Source organism: Lichenostomus cassidix, chromosome 9, assembly GCF_008360975.1.
Source record: "Lichenostomus cassidix isolate B80296 chromosome 9, HeHo_3.0, whole genome shotgun sequence".
Taxonomy (NCBI): domain Eukaryota; kingdom Metazoa; phylum Chordata; class Aves; order Passeriformes; family Meliphagidae; genus Lichenostomus; species Lichenostomus cassidix.
In genome coordinates, this window is record NC_139490.1 from 1,433,177 (window position 1) to 1,449,644 (window position 16,468).

Consider the following 16,468-nt stretch of genomic DNA (forward strand, 5'->3'; position numbering starts at 1 on the left):
GGAGGTGTCCCTGGCCGTGGAGGGGTGGAATGGGATGAGATTTAACATAACCATTCTGGGATTCTCTGGAAATCCCTCAGTTTCTAGAGGGAAACATGGATTTTCCACAAAAATGGAGTTTGATGGAAGGAAATGAGGTGGAGAGGGTCAGGCCCTTTCTCTGCTTCAGAGCTGCTCCTGGCTCTGTGCTGCTGTCAGAGGCAGATCCTGTTTTATTGCAATCCTGGGCATTTTTTTTCCATGGAGAATATAGTATTTTACCTTTTACGGCTCCCTGTGTCAGCAGGGACATCCTGGCCTTATTTACTCTTTCCCTGCACTTCAGCCCCGCTGGGCGAGGCAGCTCCGCTCTCCAGTTGTTTCTAATTCCTAATAATTCCCAAACTCCTGCGATGTGACCCTACCGCCCATCCCGGCTCCGTCCCGCTCCGTGGTTTCGGTGAAACGCGCTCCTTTCCCGCCGCAGTCGGAGAATTCCGTGTGGGCACAGCGGCAATGCCCGCGGCGGGGTCGACATGGCTCTGAGGGCATCAGCCCGACCATGAGGGACCGGGAAGGGCTGTGAGGGGCCGTGAGGGAGCCGTGAGGAGCCGGGAAGGGCTGTGAGGAGCCGGGCGGGACCGTGAGGGGCCGGGGAGGACCGGGAAAGGCTGTGAGGGCCATGAGGGAGCCGTGAGGTGCCGCGAAGGAGCCGTGGGGAGCCGTGAGGGGCGGAGGGGGCCGTGAGGGGATCGTGAAGGAGCCGTGAGGGGCCGGGTGGGATCCGTGAAGGGCCGTGAAGGGCTGTGAGGGGCTCCGAGGGGCTGTGAGGGGCCGCGGCGCCTGCGCGGAGCCCCGGAAGGGGCGGGAGTGACCCGGGGCTGGAAGCGGGCCGCAGCCGGCATTGAGCCGTGCCTGAGCCGAGCCGGGCCATGCTCAGGGCGATACGGGCCGGGCTGGCCCCGGGCCGCCCGCGGCACCTGCAGGTAGCGGCGGCACTCCCCGGGCCCGCAGGAGGGAGGGCAGGGAGCCGGGAGCAGAAGGGTGATGGAGGGCGGAGGGACAGCCCGGGACGGGCCGCGGCTGCTGGGGGAGCGAGCAGCCCTCGGTCACACGGAGGGGGACAGGGACACCGGGAATGAGGAGCGCTGGACGGCCTGGGGGGGCCGCGCTGGGTGTGCTGAGAGCTCCGAGGTGACCCTGGAAAGGCCGTTTGGATTTACGTGAGCGACTCGCCGTAGATGGACAGGAAGGCGTAGGGAAGCGGTTTGGCAGTTTATCCATGGGCACGGTGAATCCCAGGATCAGTTACGGTGCAAAAGCCGCCCAGGATCATTGAGTCCAAGCTGTTCCCAATCCCCAGCCTGTCACCAGCGCAGAGCACTGAGTGTCCAGTCCTTCTTGGACACCTCCAGGGATGGAGACTGCAAACCTCCCTGGGCAGCTCCTGCCAAGGTCTGACCACCCTTTCCGTGGAGAAATTCCTGCTGATGTCCAGCCTGAGGCCGTTTCCCCCTGTCCCACTCCCCGTGTCCTGGGAGCTGTGTCGGATCCACTGCCGGCTGACCCAGTGACCTTCTCTCGCCTTGCAGCTCCTCCTGACCTCCTGCAGGCACTGCTCCTCGGGGGTTCTTCCCAACGAGAGGATCCGGAACATCGGCATCTCAGCCCACATCGACTCGGGGAAGACAACGCTGACGGAGCGGATCCTGTTCTACACGGGCAGGATTGCACAGATGCACGAGGTCAGCCTGAGCCCTCACTGAGGACTTGTCCATCTCCATGTTGTGCTGCTTGTCCTCTCTGCAGGAGGGATGGTGCTTGGTCCATAAGCATCACCCCTGCACATGGATTCACAGAGTCATGGAATGGGTTGGGGTGGAAGGGACATTAAAGCTCATCAGTTCCACCCCCTGCCATGGGCAGGAACACCTTCCACTGTCCCAAGTTTCTCCAAGCCCTGTCCAGCCTGGCCTTGGACACTGCCAGGGATGGGACATGAATTCTTAGTAAACTCCTTGAATTATTTTTTTTTTCCCCTAAGGTGAAAGGTAAGGATGGAGTTGGAGCTGTCATGGATTCCATGGAGCTGGAGCGACAGCGTGGCATCACCATCCAGTCTGCAGCCACTTACACCATGTGGAAGGACACCAACATCAACATCATCGACACACCAGGTGAGGGCAGCTGGGAACACCTGGGGATGGCTCTTCCTCAGGGATACAGGGGATGAGCAGCATCTTTGTGTCCCTTGTCGTGCCAGGACCGAGAGTGATGGGTTCAAACTCACACAGGAGGAATTTAGATTGAATATTGGGAAGGAATTCTTCTCTGTGAGGGTGGGAAGGCTCTGGCACAGGGTGCCCAGAGAAGCTGTGGCTGCCCCTGGATCTCTGGCAGTGTCTAAAGCCAGGCTAGATGGGGATTGGAGCACCCTGGGACAGTGGAAGGTGTCCCTGCCATGGCAGGGGTGGCACTGGATGGGATTTAAAGTCCTTCCCACCCAAACCATTCCATGACTCTCTGCTCCATCACTTGAGCACATGTAACTCTGCATGATTCTCCTTCCCAATGCATTTATCATTTTATTATTATTTGTTACCCAGGACACGTGGACTTCACCATTGAAGTGGAGAGGTCTCTGCGGGTGCTGGATGGAGCCATCCTGGTTCTCTGTGCTGTGGGAGGTGTGCAGTGCCAGACCATCACTGTCAACAGGCAGATGAAGCGTTACAATGTGCCCTTCCTGACCTTCATCAACAAACTGGACAGGATGGGCTCCAACCCGGCCAGAGCAGTGCAGCAGCTCAGGTTTGTGGCATTTACAGTGATTCCCAAAATTCCATTCACATGGCTGGTCATTAGGAACAACACTGGAAAGGCTTCTCTTTGGAGCTGCAGTTTGGAGAATTCCTGACTCGAGATTAAATCCTGATCTGACCCAGAACAAACCTCCATTTTCTCAAAAACCCCCAAATATTGAGAATATCTTGGTGTCAGCCAAGACAGCAACCAGGAGCTGGGGTTTGGTGTTTATTTTGTTGCTGGAACAAATAAATAAATATCAGGAAATTAATATCAGAAACCACTTTGAAGGCAGCCTCTTAGTTTTCCCTGGATCCTGGTGCTGCTGAAATTCCAGCTGGGAGGTGACCCAGGGTGGTTTGGATTCCTGGAATCCTGCTTGCTCCCTACCTTTCCCTGCCTAATTGGATCCATGAGATAACCTCATTAATGTGCATTAAGGGAGTTGCTTCTCCCTTAATGAAGTAATCAATCCCAAACTGGTTTCCCCTGCTGCCTTTCCCGTGGGAGTTGCTCCCTGGGCCTGTTGGGATGCAAAGGGCTGGAGCCACAGCTGGGTGGTCTTCCTCAATATGGGCAGATTTGGGTACATCCAAAGGACACAACCTGGGGATTTTGTGGAAATGGGATGTTGCTCAAAGACCATCTGGAGCACACATACAGAAATTACATTTTTCTTCAATAATTCCTCTTTTCTCCCTTTTTCAGATCCAAGTTGAAACACAACGCAGCTTTTGTTCAGATTCCGATGGGGCTGGAGGGAAACTTTAAAGGAATTATAGATCTCATAGAAGAAAAAGCAATCTATTTTGATGGAGCACTTGGGTAAGTCATAGAAATTGCTTCTTTTTTAGCCAGAGCTGCTCTTTGCAGGAGGAATTCCTGTAGTTTCTCTTCAGAGATGAAACCCAGCTCTGAAAATTTGGGAATGGGTTGTGCTGGAGCTGAGGATCCTCCTGCAGCTCTCCCAGTGCCCTGGCTGGGCAGGGAGCTCTGTGTGGGGTGGCTGCAGCGGGAGTTGGCTGCTGGGAAGGGAAGGTGGCCACACTTCCCACCTGGAGAAGCAGGAGGCTGCTCCACAAGGGGATCTGGCAGCTCCCTGGGATGAGATAAGCTGTGGGTGAGGCTGTTGGGAGGTTGTCCTGATCCTGCAAACTCCTGCCAGCACTGGGAAGGACTCTCCCACGGCACAGATAAAAATGCTGATGTTCTCAGGGGATTTTTATCCTGTGAAGGGGGAATTGCTCTGAGGCAGGGTGGCCCCACAGTGGTGGGAATGCTGATCCCTGTGGTGCTGCTGGGAATGGCTGGGTTCCCTGTGTGTGCAGGCAGACCCTGAGGGCTGAGGAGTGGGAATGACTGTTCCCTGTGTGTGCAGGCAGACCCTGAGGGCTGAGGAGTGGGAATGACTGTTCCCTGTGTGTGCAGGCAGACCCTGAGGGTTAAGGGATGGGAATGACTGTTCCCTGTGTGTGCAGGCAGACCCTGAGGGTGGAGGAGATCCCGGCTGAGTTCCGGGCAGAGGCTGCAGAGCGGCGCCGGGAGCTCATCGAGTGTGTGGCCAATGCTGATGAGCTCCTGGGAGAGCTGTTCCTGGAGGAGAAGATTCCCACAGCTGCCCAGTTAAAGGTACCTGCCCTGTGCTGGCTGTTCCCTCAGCTGTCTGTGTCCCTGTCCCCTCATTCCTCAAGAAATACATCAGGAATTCTGGTCACTGGAGCTGTGTCACCTCAGCTGGACTCCAGTTCCCCCCAGAGAGTGCCCATTCCCAGTTTGGTTTTGATTTGTGTTGGAAAGAATTCTGGACAGAGGTTGTGTGGGGAGCCCTTGTGTTGGGGGCTGTCCAGGGGACTGGGGGAGCAGCTCTCTGCTGCAGGAAGGACAGGGAATGTGGGCTGAGCTGCAGGAGGAATTCAAAGGGATGTTTTCCAGCTGGCAATCCGAAGGGCGACGCTGCAGAAATCCTTCACCCCCGTGCTGGTGGGAAGTGCTCTGAAGAACAAAGGGGTGCAGCCTCTGCTGGATGCTGTCCTGGAATACCTTCCCAATCCTTCTGAGGTGGAGAACTACGCTCTGCTCAACCAGGGGTGAGTGCATCCAGCAGCAAACAGCAGTGTCTGGGTGACACATCCAGGCTTTCCTTGGACACCTGCAGGGATGAGGACTGCAAACCTCCCTGGGCAGTTCAAGGCCTGACCACCCTTTCCATGGAAAATTCCTGCTGCTGTCCAACCTGAGCCTCCCCTGGCCCAGCCTGAGGTTGTTCTCTCCTCCTGTCCCTGTTCCCTGGGAGCACAGCCCACCAAGATGTGTGAACCCCAACTTCAGAGCCAGGAAATGTTTGGAAGAGACTCCTGTGTTGCTTCCTAACCTCACCTCCCTCTCATCCCTGTTTTTAAGGGATTCTGAGGACCAAACCAAGTTCCTGTTGAATTCTGCTCGTGATGATTCCCAGCCTTTTATTGGCCTTGCTTTCAAACTGGAGGTGAGTCTTGTTCTGCTCCTTCCCACAAATCATGGAGAGGGTCCAGGTGGTGCTTCCAAAACTCACATAGGGCAAACTTTAAAACCAGTTCATACTTCAAATATATATATTTAATTCCAATTGAAATGGAACTTCTTTTTTAAAAATTACTTCAACCATAAAATGCAGAAATGCTGCCAATTTGGAAGTTTAGGATGGGTTCTGGAGCTCAAAAATTTCCTGGTTTTCTTGCTAAGAGTTGAACATTTGGGGGGTTGTTGGCTTAACTGAAATGTTTTCAGGGAGAAAATCCTGGCTTTGGAAACAATGGGACATGAGGGAGTCAGAGAGGAAAAAGGGCAGAGATTTAAGCAAATAAGTTGTTTGCTACTTAGAGAGCAGCACTTGAGGATTCATGTGGAAAATGGCTGGCTAAATTCCATGGTAATGTGTGTTCATTGGGAACGCTTGGGAGTGACAAAATTAGCCCAGAAAATTGCCAGGAAACACCAAATCCCACTGCAGAGCCCAGTGAGAGCTGTCAAAAACCCTTCATTTCCACTTGCAGTGTGGCAATTCAAACCACACTTGGTGAGTGCAGCTGATCCTTGGAGCTGCTGCTTCCCAGCAGGATGTGCTGTGATTGGGATGTGATTGGGATGGATCTGCTTGCAGGCTGGCAGGTTTGGGCAGCTGACCTACGTGAGGGTGTACCAGGGCATGCTGAAGAAGTCAGATTACATCTACAACACCCGCACGGGCAAGAAGGTGCGAGTGCAGAGACTGGTCAGGATGCACTCGGACAACATGGAGGTGAGTCAGCCCTGGGGAGAAGGGCCTGGCTGGGTCAGGAGTGCCTGAAACACAGGGTGGTGTTTGCTCCTGAGCAAGTTTGCTTCTTGTTGTTTGGAGTTTTGCTCCTTGTTGAAGGAGCTCTGCCTTCTGTCCTTGGAATAAAGAGGGAGATTCACAGGGTGTTTTATCCGAGCTGGAGTTTTGGAGGGAGCTCAGTGTTAAGCTCTAAACCACAGTTATTTATGTGGTTTCTACAGTCCAGGTGTAGTTTGTAAGACAGGGAAAGATGGAATCAATCCTGGGATGGTTTGGGATATATGGATTATCTTGTATGGCTGTGGCATTATAGAAGTGACCATGATGCCAGAATTACAGAATGGTTTGGAAGGACCTTAATCCCATCCAGTGCCACCCCTGCCATGGCAGGGACACCTTCCACTGTCCCAGGCTGCTCCAAGCTCTGTCCAGCCTGGCTCTGGACACTGCCAGGGATCCAGGAGCAGCCATAGCTTCTCTCACCCTAGTGCTGTCTGAGCAGGAATTTCCCTTCCCTCAGGATGTGAATGAAGTCTATGCTGGAGACATCTGTGCCCTGTTTGGGATCGACTGTGCCAGCGGGGACACCTTCACGGATAAAACCAGCACTGGCATCTCCATGGTGAGTCCAGCCTTCCCTGGCTGCCCCAGGCACTGGGATTCACCAGGATTTGCTGCAATTCATCATCTTCTCTCCCTTGGCCCCTGCAGGAATCCATCCACGTCCCTGATCCCGTTATTTCCGTGGCTATGAAGCCTGCCAACAAGGTAGGAGCTTGTGCACCAACCTTTTCTCCCTGAGCTCCTTCCCCTTGCTGCTTTGTGATTTTATGGAACAGACTAAGCACTGTTTCAAAGTGTTTTATCCCTTGGATAACCCAGGGCTGAGTTGCATGGTGTCCCTCAGCCAGAAACATCAACTTGAAATAAATAATAACTAACACTTTAATAAATACTTACAAATGTTTCATCAAATAACCCCGAAGGGCAGAAATGTTCAGCAGCAGATAGGAAAATGTGAGGCCTTTTCCTTGGGATGACTCCTGGCTGTTGTGTAAGCCCTGCCTTGTGTCTGTGCCTGTTTCAGAATGACCTGGATAAGTTTTCCAAAGGCCTTGGCCGCTTCACCCGGGAAGATCCAACCTTCAGAGTCCACTTTGATGAGGAGAGCAAGGAGACCATTGTCTCTGGGATGGGGGAGCTGCACCTGGAAATCTATGCCCAGGTAATTGGGGAAGCAACTCTGCTTTTGCCTGCTTTTCCAATGTTTTCTTCCTCCTCCCTTTTCCTTCCAGCTGTGTAGGGAAAAGTTTAATTTTTAAGTCAATGTTGGAAGGTCCTTTCTCTCCGGTGATTCCATTTTGAAGGCTTCTAAAAGGGAATTTTGCCTGCAATAATTTTAGGATTTGGTTCAAATGCAGAAGGAATGTATTAAACACTACTCTGCTCTAGCAGCCTTTGCTTTTAATTAATAATTAATTATAATTAATTTCTACAGAAAAATATTATTTCTGTGGGTTTAAATGTGTCATTCCATAATAAAAGCTGGTGCAGGGAGAAGGGAATAGTCCCAGAGATTTGTTTCATTCCAGGTGATATTTGTATTTTAATTTAACACAAAAGATGCATCTTAAATAGTGACAGAATGAAGAAAAAGTGATTTTTCCTTTGAAAAACTGAAACTTTATTAGAATAATTAATGTTATTTCCATTTCCTGCATCTAAAGCTGCAGGTCTTACACGAGGTTGACAGTGAATAATCCATTACATTTCAAAACCCAACAAAAAAATCCCAAAAATCAATCCAATATTAACCCTGATTAAGTTCACCATTCCAGTGGAACAACCCTAACTCACTGTAGGCTTTTTCCTGCAGCGAATGGAGAGGGAATATGGCTGTCCTTGCACCATGGGGAAGCCCAAAGTGGCCTTCAGGGAGAACATCTCTGCCCCTGTGCCGTGAGTATTCCTGCGGGGAATGGCTGGATTGATTCACTTGGGTGTGGAGAAAGTGCCTTTGGAATTTGCAGCTCAGAAATGCCAGGGGGAGTTCCATTTCATGTTTTTGTGCCATGGTTGATTCCCACTCCTCCTTCCAGCTGTGCAGCTCTCCAGCTGTGCTCAGCTGTTCCCTGCTCCCGGCGTGTCTCCAGGCTGCCGCTGCTCCCGGGACACTCTGGCCCCACGCTGGGGGTGCCACAGCAAGGTCACTTCCCAGGGAATCACCTCCTGTGGGACACAAACACCCTGAGCAGCTCCTGCTCTGAGCACTCGGGAATGTCCTCAGTGGGAAAGTTAGGAATTAACCCACTGTGGATGACCCAAGGGATGGGAGTGCAGGGTTGGGAGCAGCAGGGCTGAACTGGGAGCGAGATCACTGCATTATTACAGTCCAGAGCTTTCCTTCCCCATTTCCCATGTTTTTCTTACCAAAACACTCACTCAGATCCCAAACTATTGATGGAGAGTGGCACAGGCTGTAAATGCTGTTCTGGGAGTGTTTCTGCTGGGAGTTCTGGGATTGCTGATGTCTGTCCTGGGCCAAGGGAGCATCCACAGCCCATATGGAATGGAGCTGAGCAGCAAGGATGCTCCAGCTGCTTCTTCCCTTTATCCCTTATTCCCCAATTTGGCACTGGGATGTCCCAAGGGAGAGCTGTGAGGGACCAGTTTTGAACCTCAGCCATTCCCCAGAAAGGTCAGGAATAGCTGGAAATTGCTGCTGGAGTGCTGAGGCAGGCAGGGCTGGTGACCCTGAGCTCACCCTGCAGGATCAGGTGTGTGTCTGAGCTGCAGCTCACACAGCTGGAGTCTTAAATCACCCAAAAAAGGCTTTTTTAAGAGTAGAATTACTTACCTGGGACACCATTTCGTGGAGTAGAACCACATAGTCAAACTGGAGATCTTCATCACTTCTTTTCTGGAAAGACAGGATGACAAGGGGTGAATCTGGGGGTTTTCCCACCTAAAAAGTAACCCAGTTCTCTGTGGTTATCCCAAGAATTCCCTGATGTATTTCAGATAAAACTGGCAGCTCCTGATAACAAATAAAGCAGGTGGAGCTCAATCACTGTAACAAAATTAAGAGCTCCTGCTTTGAATTTCTCCAAAAATTTTTGGAGACAGTAAATGTAAAGCTTAAAACTGCTAATTCCTGCCTTAGAGACCAGATTTATCAGGAATTCTTTGGGATGAGAACACCTCATTCTACAATGTGTCAGTTTAACCCAAATAATCCCAAATAAAATTGGGAAGAGGATAAGAACTCCAGAGGTCTTACAGTGGGGGACAGTCAGGGACTCTGAGTGACAAAATACACCCTGGTCTTTGGAATAGACTCCTTTCAGTGTATTTTTCAGGGAAAAAATTACCCAGGAGAGATGGCAGCTGGATTAATTAGTAGTTGTTTGTCTCCTTTATCCTTAGATTTGTTAGAGAGGAGTTTAAAATCTTTCAACTCCCGCTGGTGCAGAGCCCTGCAGCAGCTGTGAATTCCTCTAAGAGGCCATCAGAGGGAGCAAAACCTTCACAAATCCTGAATTCCACAAGGAATTCCTGTCTTTCCTTCTTACCCACAACTTCCTAGGAATTCACTGTCTGTTCAGAGCAGGTTTTCTAAATACTAACTCCTGCTGCTTTTTCCTTGCTCTCAGGGAAAATTGCCTTGAATTTAAAGCTGCTGATCATTTTGGGGTTATTCTGAACTCAGAATCGATTTTCTCAAATAGAACACAGAACATATAGGAGAACCTACAGAATTCTGATAATTTAATTTGTTCTCCTTGCCACAACTGCTTGGCTCTTAAATACTACTTTCCATGCAGGTTGGGTGGGCTTGGAGCAGCCTGGGCTGAGGAAGGTGTCCCTGGAATGGGATCAGCTTTAGGGTCCTTTCCAACCCAACCCAGCCTGGGATTCTGTGCCTGCTGGGAACTCACCACTTGCTTCACATGTTTCACCTGGGCAAGGTGGAACTTGGTGTTTTCCGTGGAGTTCTGCCAGATCAGGTAGCCAGAGGCCACCCAGGCCAGCAGGTGGATGGGCTGCAGGGCTGGGGGAACATTCCCATGGCTGTCTGCAAGCAAAACAAAGCCTGGGTGTTAAACAGAGCCAGTAACAGAACGTTGTCACCTCACACAGGGCTTGCTGCTCACAAAACATTCCACAGGGCTTGGAAGAGCTGCTCCAGCACCACAGTTTTCCTCCCACCTCACAGAATCCTGGAATGGGTTGGGCTGGAGGGATCTTACATCCCAGCCAGTGCCACCCTGCCATGGCAGGGACACCTTCCACTGTCCCAGGCTGCTCCCAGCTCCATCCAGCCTGGCCTTGGGCACTTCAGGGTGTTCTCCACTTGTTCCCTTCAACATAAATTCCAGGAGGGCTGGCTCTGAGGTGAGAGCAAACCCTGGCTGGACATTTGGGGTGCTGGATGGCAGTGCCAAGGTCACCCTCACAGTGAGCAGGGACAGTGCCAGGTGCTTTTCCAGAGCAGTGACTTTCAGGAATGAGGAATAAATGCAGCAGCTGTGAGTGGCAGAGCCCACAAGAGGAAGGGAGGGTGCTCAGAGCAGGGGAAGGCCTGGCCCCTCTCCCAGCCCTTGGCTGTACCTGGGATGTTCTCAGCCACCAGCTCCTTCTCCAGGCTCCTGACTCGATGGTAGAACTCCTGATCTGCTTCCTCTGTGCTCCTGAGTTCTCCTTGCACTGTGACCTGCACATCTGGAGCTCTGCTTGTGCTGCCCAGGTGATACAGAACCTCAGCAGTGCAGCTCACAGTCCTGTCCTGAGGCACAGTTAATGATGTGCGTTATTATTTGGTTAAATACATGTGTAATCAGGGTAATTTGCGCTTCTAAAATGGAATTTTTAATGTAGTTGATGTTCTTTCTTAGTCCAGCCTGTAGGGATTCATGATTATTTGAGCCAAGGTTAAATTCCTGGTATTTCTGTGAATGTTTGAGGGTGAAATTTGCTTTCTGCAGAGCTGGAAGGGGCAGTGGTTGGGGTGCAGAATGTCCCTTGTGCTATTCAGTTGGAGTTGAGTGACACTGCAATGTCCTTGTCATCCCTCCAGCATTGTCTGCTGTTGTAGTGGAAGGTACCACATGGTCAGTGGGTTCCTTTTTGGTTAAAATTCAGCTTTTTTTTTGACTGACTGGCAGTACAGAAAAATCAGAAACACAGTTCCAAATGTTATTAAGTGCTGTGTCCACAGAGGGTGTAATTAAATCAGTCTGACTCACTTTGTCCAGGACATCTTCCAGCTCCAGTTCCAGGTAGTACTTGTGCCCAACATCATCAATGTCCTAAAAAAGGGGAAACATAACACTTCTTTTGGCAAATGTTGAATGGCTGCATCCTGGACAAGATCAGAGAATCCCAGAAGGGTTTGGAGGGACCTTAAATCCCAGCCAGTGCCACCCTGCCATGGCAGGGACACCTTCCACTGTCCCAGGCTGCTCCAAGCCCCAGTGTCCCCAATGGCCTTGGACTCTGCCAGGGATCCAGGGGACACCCTGTGCCAGGGCCTCATTTCTAGCCTTGAACACTACTGAATTGCCAATTTTGGGATCCTGTGGGATTCTGTATGAGCATCTCCTGCTTGGTTAAATTCTTGCCTAGAAGTCTTCCGTGATTCCTTCTATTCCCTTCGGCAGTTCATTATGAATTGAATCATGCCTTGTATTCTTTTGGCTATAAAGGATGGAGCAGGTGGGGTTTGCTGTACCCTTGCTCTGGGAGGTTTGCTGTGCCCCTCTCGTGCCAGGCTGGTTGTGCCACTCTGGTGCCAGGTGTCCCTGCACGGGCAGGGCAGGGCTGAGCTGTGCTGGCACCCAAGCCGAGCACCCTGCTCCTCCCCGGGAGGTTCCCCGTGCCCGCTGTCCTGGGCAGGGCTCGCTCGGCGGTGCTGTCCCCGCAGGTGACACAGGGGCTGTGTGTCACATCGCTGCCCCGCCCGGCGCTCACACCCCAGCGCTGCCCGGGACACCGAGCTCCTTCCCGGGACCCCAAACGGGCACAGCCGCTGTCACCCCCGCGGGGACACAATCCCAGAGCATTTGGGGTTGGGAAGGATCTCTGGACCTCATCCAGTCCAAACTCCCCGGGGCAGAGACACCGCAACGCGCCCGGCTGGGGTTGGGATGTCCCCATGGAGGGACACTCCGCACCCTCTGCCCAGCCGTGCCCGTGCCCTGCTGCCCCACGGGAGAAGCCCTTCCCGGTGCCGGTCAGTCCCCGCGGTGGTTCCCGGTCCCGTCCCGGTCCCATCCCGGTCCCGTCCCGGTCCCTGGCCGCTCACCTGGCGCCGGGCGCGGCGCAGCTCCCGCAGCTCCAGCCCCCGCCCGGGGCCACCCCGCAGGTACCGCAGGTAGCCCACGGCCACCGCCGCGGCCCGGGCGGCCGGGAAGTGGCTCGGAGGAATCTCCATGGCCCGCGAGCAGCTTCCTCCTCCCGCAGGAAGCGGCCGGGCGGGGCGGGAGCGGGGCGGGCTCGGAGCCGCGGGACGGGGCGGGTGCTGCGGGGACAGCGCATCCTCCGGGCCGCGGGGGATAACGCTTGGAACAGCGTTAGGTGCGATGTTGGGAATAAATCCTTCCCTGGGCACAGGTTGTCCGGGGAATTGGTGGCTGCCCCATCCCTGGAAGTGTCCGAGGCCAGGCTGGGGCTTGGAGCAACCTCGGAGAGCAGAAAGCATCCCTGCCTATGGAATTTTAAATTGGAACTCCCTTCCAGCCCAAACCAGTCTGTGATTCTCTGAAATGCACAATGGGGATGTTTTCCATAGAAAGCTGTGGTTTGTGTCATGAGTAACGTGGGGTTTGGGGTTTTTGCTTGGGTTTAGGTTTGAGTTTACCCACAAGAAGCAGTCGGGAGGAGCAGGGCAGTACGGCAAAGTGATCGGAGTGCTGGAGCCCCTGGATCCAGAGGACTTCACCAAGCTGGAGTTTGAGGACAGAACCATTGGCACAAATATTCCCAAACAGTTTGTTCCTGCTGTGGAAAAGGTACAAACCTCTGTGTATAATACAGAAAATCCTGACTCCTGCTGTTTTCCTGTGATACCATCCACCTTTGCTGTGTCTGCCTTGCCCCAGGAGAGGAGGCTTTTCCCTCTGCTGCAGTGGCAGCAGGAGCACACTGGTGTGGTTTTACTTCATGTCTTGCATTCCTGGGGTTTCCAGTTCGTTTGGAAGCTGCTGTGTGTTTTCTCTGGTGCTGTTCTGGCTCTGTTTCCCTTGCAGTGCCTCCTTTTCTTACAGTCACAGCCTCCTGCTCGAGCTGCTTTTTCCTGGCCTCTTCTGCCTCTGGTTGTGGCCCCACAATTCTAACCCCAAAATATATCACTTTTTCTGTGACTTCTCTAAGGCCAGTTATGGAGGAAACTGTAATTAAGCTGCATTTCCTGCCTCAATTCCCAAATTCTCTTTCTTTATCCCCTCTGTGACTGTCTCTCTGTATAATTTATCACATGCTACTTTAATTAACCTACCAGCATCTTGGAATTCCTGCAATAACCTACAATTATTCCTCCTTTTTCCCACAATGCAACACTTAAAGATTTTTTGCCACATCCTGAAAAAACCATGCAGTCTCAAAGGAATCTTGTTCTTGAGGAAGAACTGTTTCCACACAGAGCATTCTTTTGGGGTTTGGCCATAGAATCCCTTAAAAAGGCAAATCCTGAGGATATTTTTCCCTGTCCTGAGCTTGATCTATGATTTTTATCTGTAAAATAAACCAAACTGAGCTGTTGTTCCCAGGGATTCCGAGAGGCCTGTGAGAAAGGTCTGGTGTCAGGACACAGGATCTCCGGAGTGCGCTTCGTGCTGGAGGATGGTGCTCATCACATGGTGGACTCCAACGAGATCTCCTTCATCAGGGCAGGAGAGGGAGCCCTGAAACAAGGTACAGGCTCCTCCTTGGGGTGGCTCCTGCTGCCTGGGGGATCCCTCATCCCTCCCTCATCCATCCCTCCCTCATCCATCCCTCCCTCATCCATCCCTCCCTCCATCCCTCCCTCCCTCCCAGGTCTGGCCAGTTGCAAGGAGCAGAATGTGTCCAAGAGTTTATAGAATTTCTGAGGGAGGCACAATAATCCCTGTGGTTGTATGAAGGAAAGCCTGTTTTCCTAGAATTCTGTATAGCGACACTAACAGCTTCACCCTTGCAGGGTAGGAAGAGAACATTTGGCCAAACTGGGCCTTTTTTAGGAAAATTTTTTTCTCTGAAGGAGTGATTAAACACTGGAAGGGGCTGGCCTGGGAAGTGGTGGAGTCACCATCCCTGGAGGTGCTCAAGGTGTGGATATGGCATTTCCCAGTATGGTTTAGTGCTATCAGCCAAAGGTTGTCTTGATGATATTAGAGGTCTTTCCCAACCTTAACAATTCCATGCTGATGGCTTCAGGAACAAAAGGCCAGGAGCTGCAATCCATGCAGGTGATGACGATTTTCCCCCACTGATGCAAGAAACACCCTGCATTAGCCACAAACCATTCACTGCTGTGTGTGGGGACATCCTGACTCCCCCAGGTCCCCTTTGACACTGGATTTTCCCGTGTGTTCCCAGCCATGGAGAACGCCTCGGTGCGCATCATCGAGCCGGTGATGGCCGTGGAGGTGATGGCTCCCACCGAGTTCCAGGGAGCAGTGATCGCGGGGATTAATCGCCGCCACGGCGTCATCACGGGCCAGGATGGCTCTGAGGGATACTTCACTCTCTATGCTGAGGTCTGTGCTTCTCCTTTCCTCCATTCCAGGACTGTTTTCCGCAGTTTTTGTGGATAAATTTGTCGGTGGATTGACACATCTTCAACATTCCTTCTTTTATGTCCCTCCTGTGTGTTTTCCTGCTGGGTGGTGGGCTCAGGACAAACCACACACTGTGGCCCTTCTGCTTCCCAAGCTGTGCTTGGAGGAATGTCTGGAGATCCCTCAGACCTTGCTGGTTAACTCCTCACTGAATTTGGGATATTCCAGTTCCTGGTGCATTCCGAGATTCTCAAATTGTTGAGGTTTCCTGCTAAAAACTCCCAGATTTTTGAGGTTTCCCGCTAAAAACACATTGCAAATATAAATTAATTAAAATAACAGGTGCTTTATAACAACAGATCATTAAATCAGAACTATTTACAGACAACACTGACTCTTTATGTCATAATTGTGGTTATTAGATGATAGCCCAAAACTGATGGAGAAAATCCCTTATTACAAGGAAATGTGTTTGGATTGTAGGTGCCACTGAACGATATGTTTGGATATGCCACTGAGCTGAGGTCTTGCACAGAGGTGAGTCCTTGAGGTCCCTTCTGCTGAAATGTGTTTAACTCTGTAAATTTGGGTTAATTGGATCATCATCTCCATAGCACCTGCAGCAGGGAGTGAGGGCAAATCAAAGCAGAGCTGTGGGATTCCTGGCCAAACAATTCTTCCATCCTTGAGGAGTCTTGTTTGGGTAGGATTGGGAAGATCCCTGGGTGTTAGAGACAAGGGCTGTGTGCTCAGCAGGATTGCCCTTCCTCACCTTCACTTTTCCCACCTCTGCAGGGAAAAGGGGAATATACCATGGAGTACTCCAAATACCAGCCATGTTCAGCCAGCACGCAGGAAGAAATCATCAACAAATACCTGGAAGCCACAGGGAGACTTCCTGCCAAAAAGGGCAAAGCCAAGAGCTGATTGGATTCCTCTGGAGCCCACAGAACAGTTTTGCACAATCTTCCCCAACAGCTCACTTTGCCAAGCCATGGAAGCAGCCCAGGCTGGCTGGGTAAGGTGGGCTCCAGTGGGATTTGGACTTGGAATTTTCTCACCAAACCTTTCCTCTGTGGTGCTGTCAGAAGCACCAGGGGATCAGCCTGGAATTGCTCACCTGTAAATGCTGTTGGAACAAAATAGATGCTAAAGCATGGCTGATTTGTCTTGAGATTTGTCTTAATTAAGATCTATTAAAATAATTCTATTTTTTACTTGATACCTCATCATTTTGTGATTAGGTTGGTTTCTGGTTTGGGAATGTTAAGCCAGGTGAGAGCTGCTGGACAGGCATGGGGAGTGGGACATCATCCCACATGGAACACTTGTGGTGCTCCAGCTTCCCTCCAGGGAGCAGATGGAATTTTCCCCTCCAAATCCTTTGGAAATGGCACAGCATCCTCCAAAGTCTCAACCCACGGGGTGAAGCCATCAGTCAGTGCTTGTCACCAAATCCACCTTCACTGCTGGCACAAGCATGGAGCAGAGCTGACAAGTTTTGGTAGGAGTTCACTCTTCCCGAATCTGTGGAATTATGTGTGGGTTGGTGATGTGGATTTAATGGGCTTGGCTTTTGGCTCTTGGTTAGAAAACCAAAGCAAAGCTTCCAGAATCTTCCCAGAATTTTCCC

At 51.6% G+C, this 16,468-nt stretch overlaps 2 protein-coding genes across 2 annotated transcripts; one reads left to right on the forward strand and one right to left on the reverse strand.

Moving 5' to 3' along the window:
- Positions 1–812: 812 nt before the first annotated feature.
- On the forward strand, positions 813–16,057 carry GFM1 (G elongation factor mitochondrial 1). The gene is made up of 18 exons (XM_085068918.1): positions 813–965; positions 1,572–1,724; positions 2,024–2,156; positions 2,586–2,790; positions 3,493–3,609; positions 4,263–4,413; positions 4,717–4,871; positions 5,185–5,269; positions 5,924–6,061; positions 6,600–6,701; positions 6,791–6,847; positions 7,167–7,304; positions 7,956–8,038; positions 12,927–13,089; positions 13,846–13,990; positions 14,654–14,814; positions 15,319–15,372; positions 15,631–16,057. The coding sequence occupies exons 1-18, from the start codon at positions 912–914 to the stop codon at positions 15,760–15,762; spliced, it is 2,226 nt and encodes a 741-aa protein (XP_084925044.1). The 5' UTR covers positions 813–911; the 3' UTR covers positions 15,763–16,057.
- On the reverse strand, positions 7,740–12,561 carry LXN (latexin). Its single transcript, XM_085068920.1, has 6 exons — positions 12,384–12,561; positions 11,326–11,388; positions 10,691–10,865; positions 10,018–10,154; positions 8,937–8,999; positions 7,740–8,308 (listed from the first exon to the last, which is right to left on the reverse strand). Exons 1-6 carry the CDS (start codon positions 12,510–12,512, stop codon positions 8,201–8,203), a joined length of 675 nt encoding a protein of 224 aa, XP_084925046.1. The 5' UTR covers positions 12,513–12,561; the 3' UTR covers positions 7,740–8,200.
- Positions 16,058–16,468: the final 411 nt, after the last annotated feature.

Bases quoted from the DNA above. Each gene is read 5' to 3' on its own strand.
- GFM1 (XM_085068918.1), top strand. From the start codon at position 912: ATGCTCAGGGCGATACGGGCCGGGCTGGCCCCGGGCCGCCCGCGGCAC. The intron at 6,848-7,166 runs GTAGGAGCTTGT...TGCCTGTTTCAG, and splicing joins CTATGAAGCCTGCCAACAAG to AATGACCTGGATAAGTTTTC. The intron at 15,373-15,630 runs GTGAGTCCTTGA...CCACCTCTGCAG, and splicing joins AGCTGAGGTCTTGCACAGAG to GGAAAAGGGGAATATACCAT.
- LXN (XM_085068920.1), bottom strand. From the start codon at position 12,512: ATGGAGATTCCTCCGAGCCACTTCCCGGCCGCCCGGGCCGCGGCGGTG. The intron at 10,866-11,325 runs GTGAGTCAGACT...ACTGTGCCTCAG, and splicing joins TGGAAGATGTCCTGGACAAA to GACAGGACTGTGAGCTGCAC. The intron at 9,000-10,017 runs GTGAGTTCCCAG...CTGTCTTTCCAG, and splicing joins TGAAACATGTGAAGCAAGTG to AAAAGAAGTGATGAAGATCT.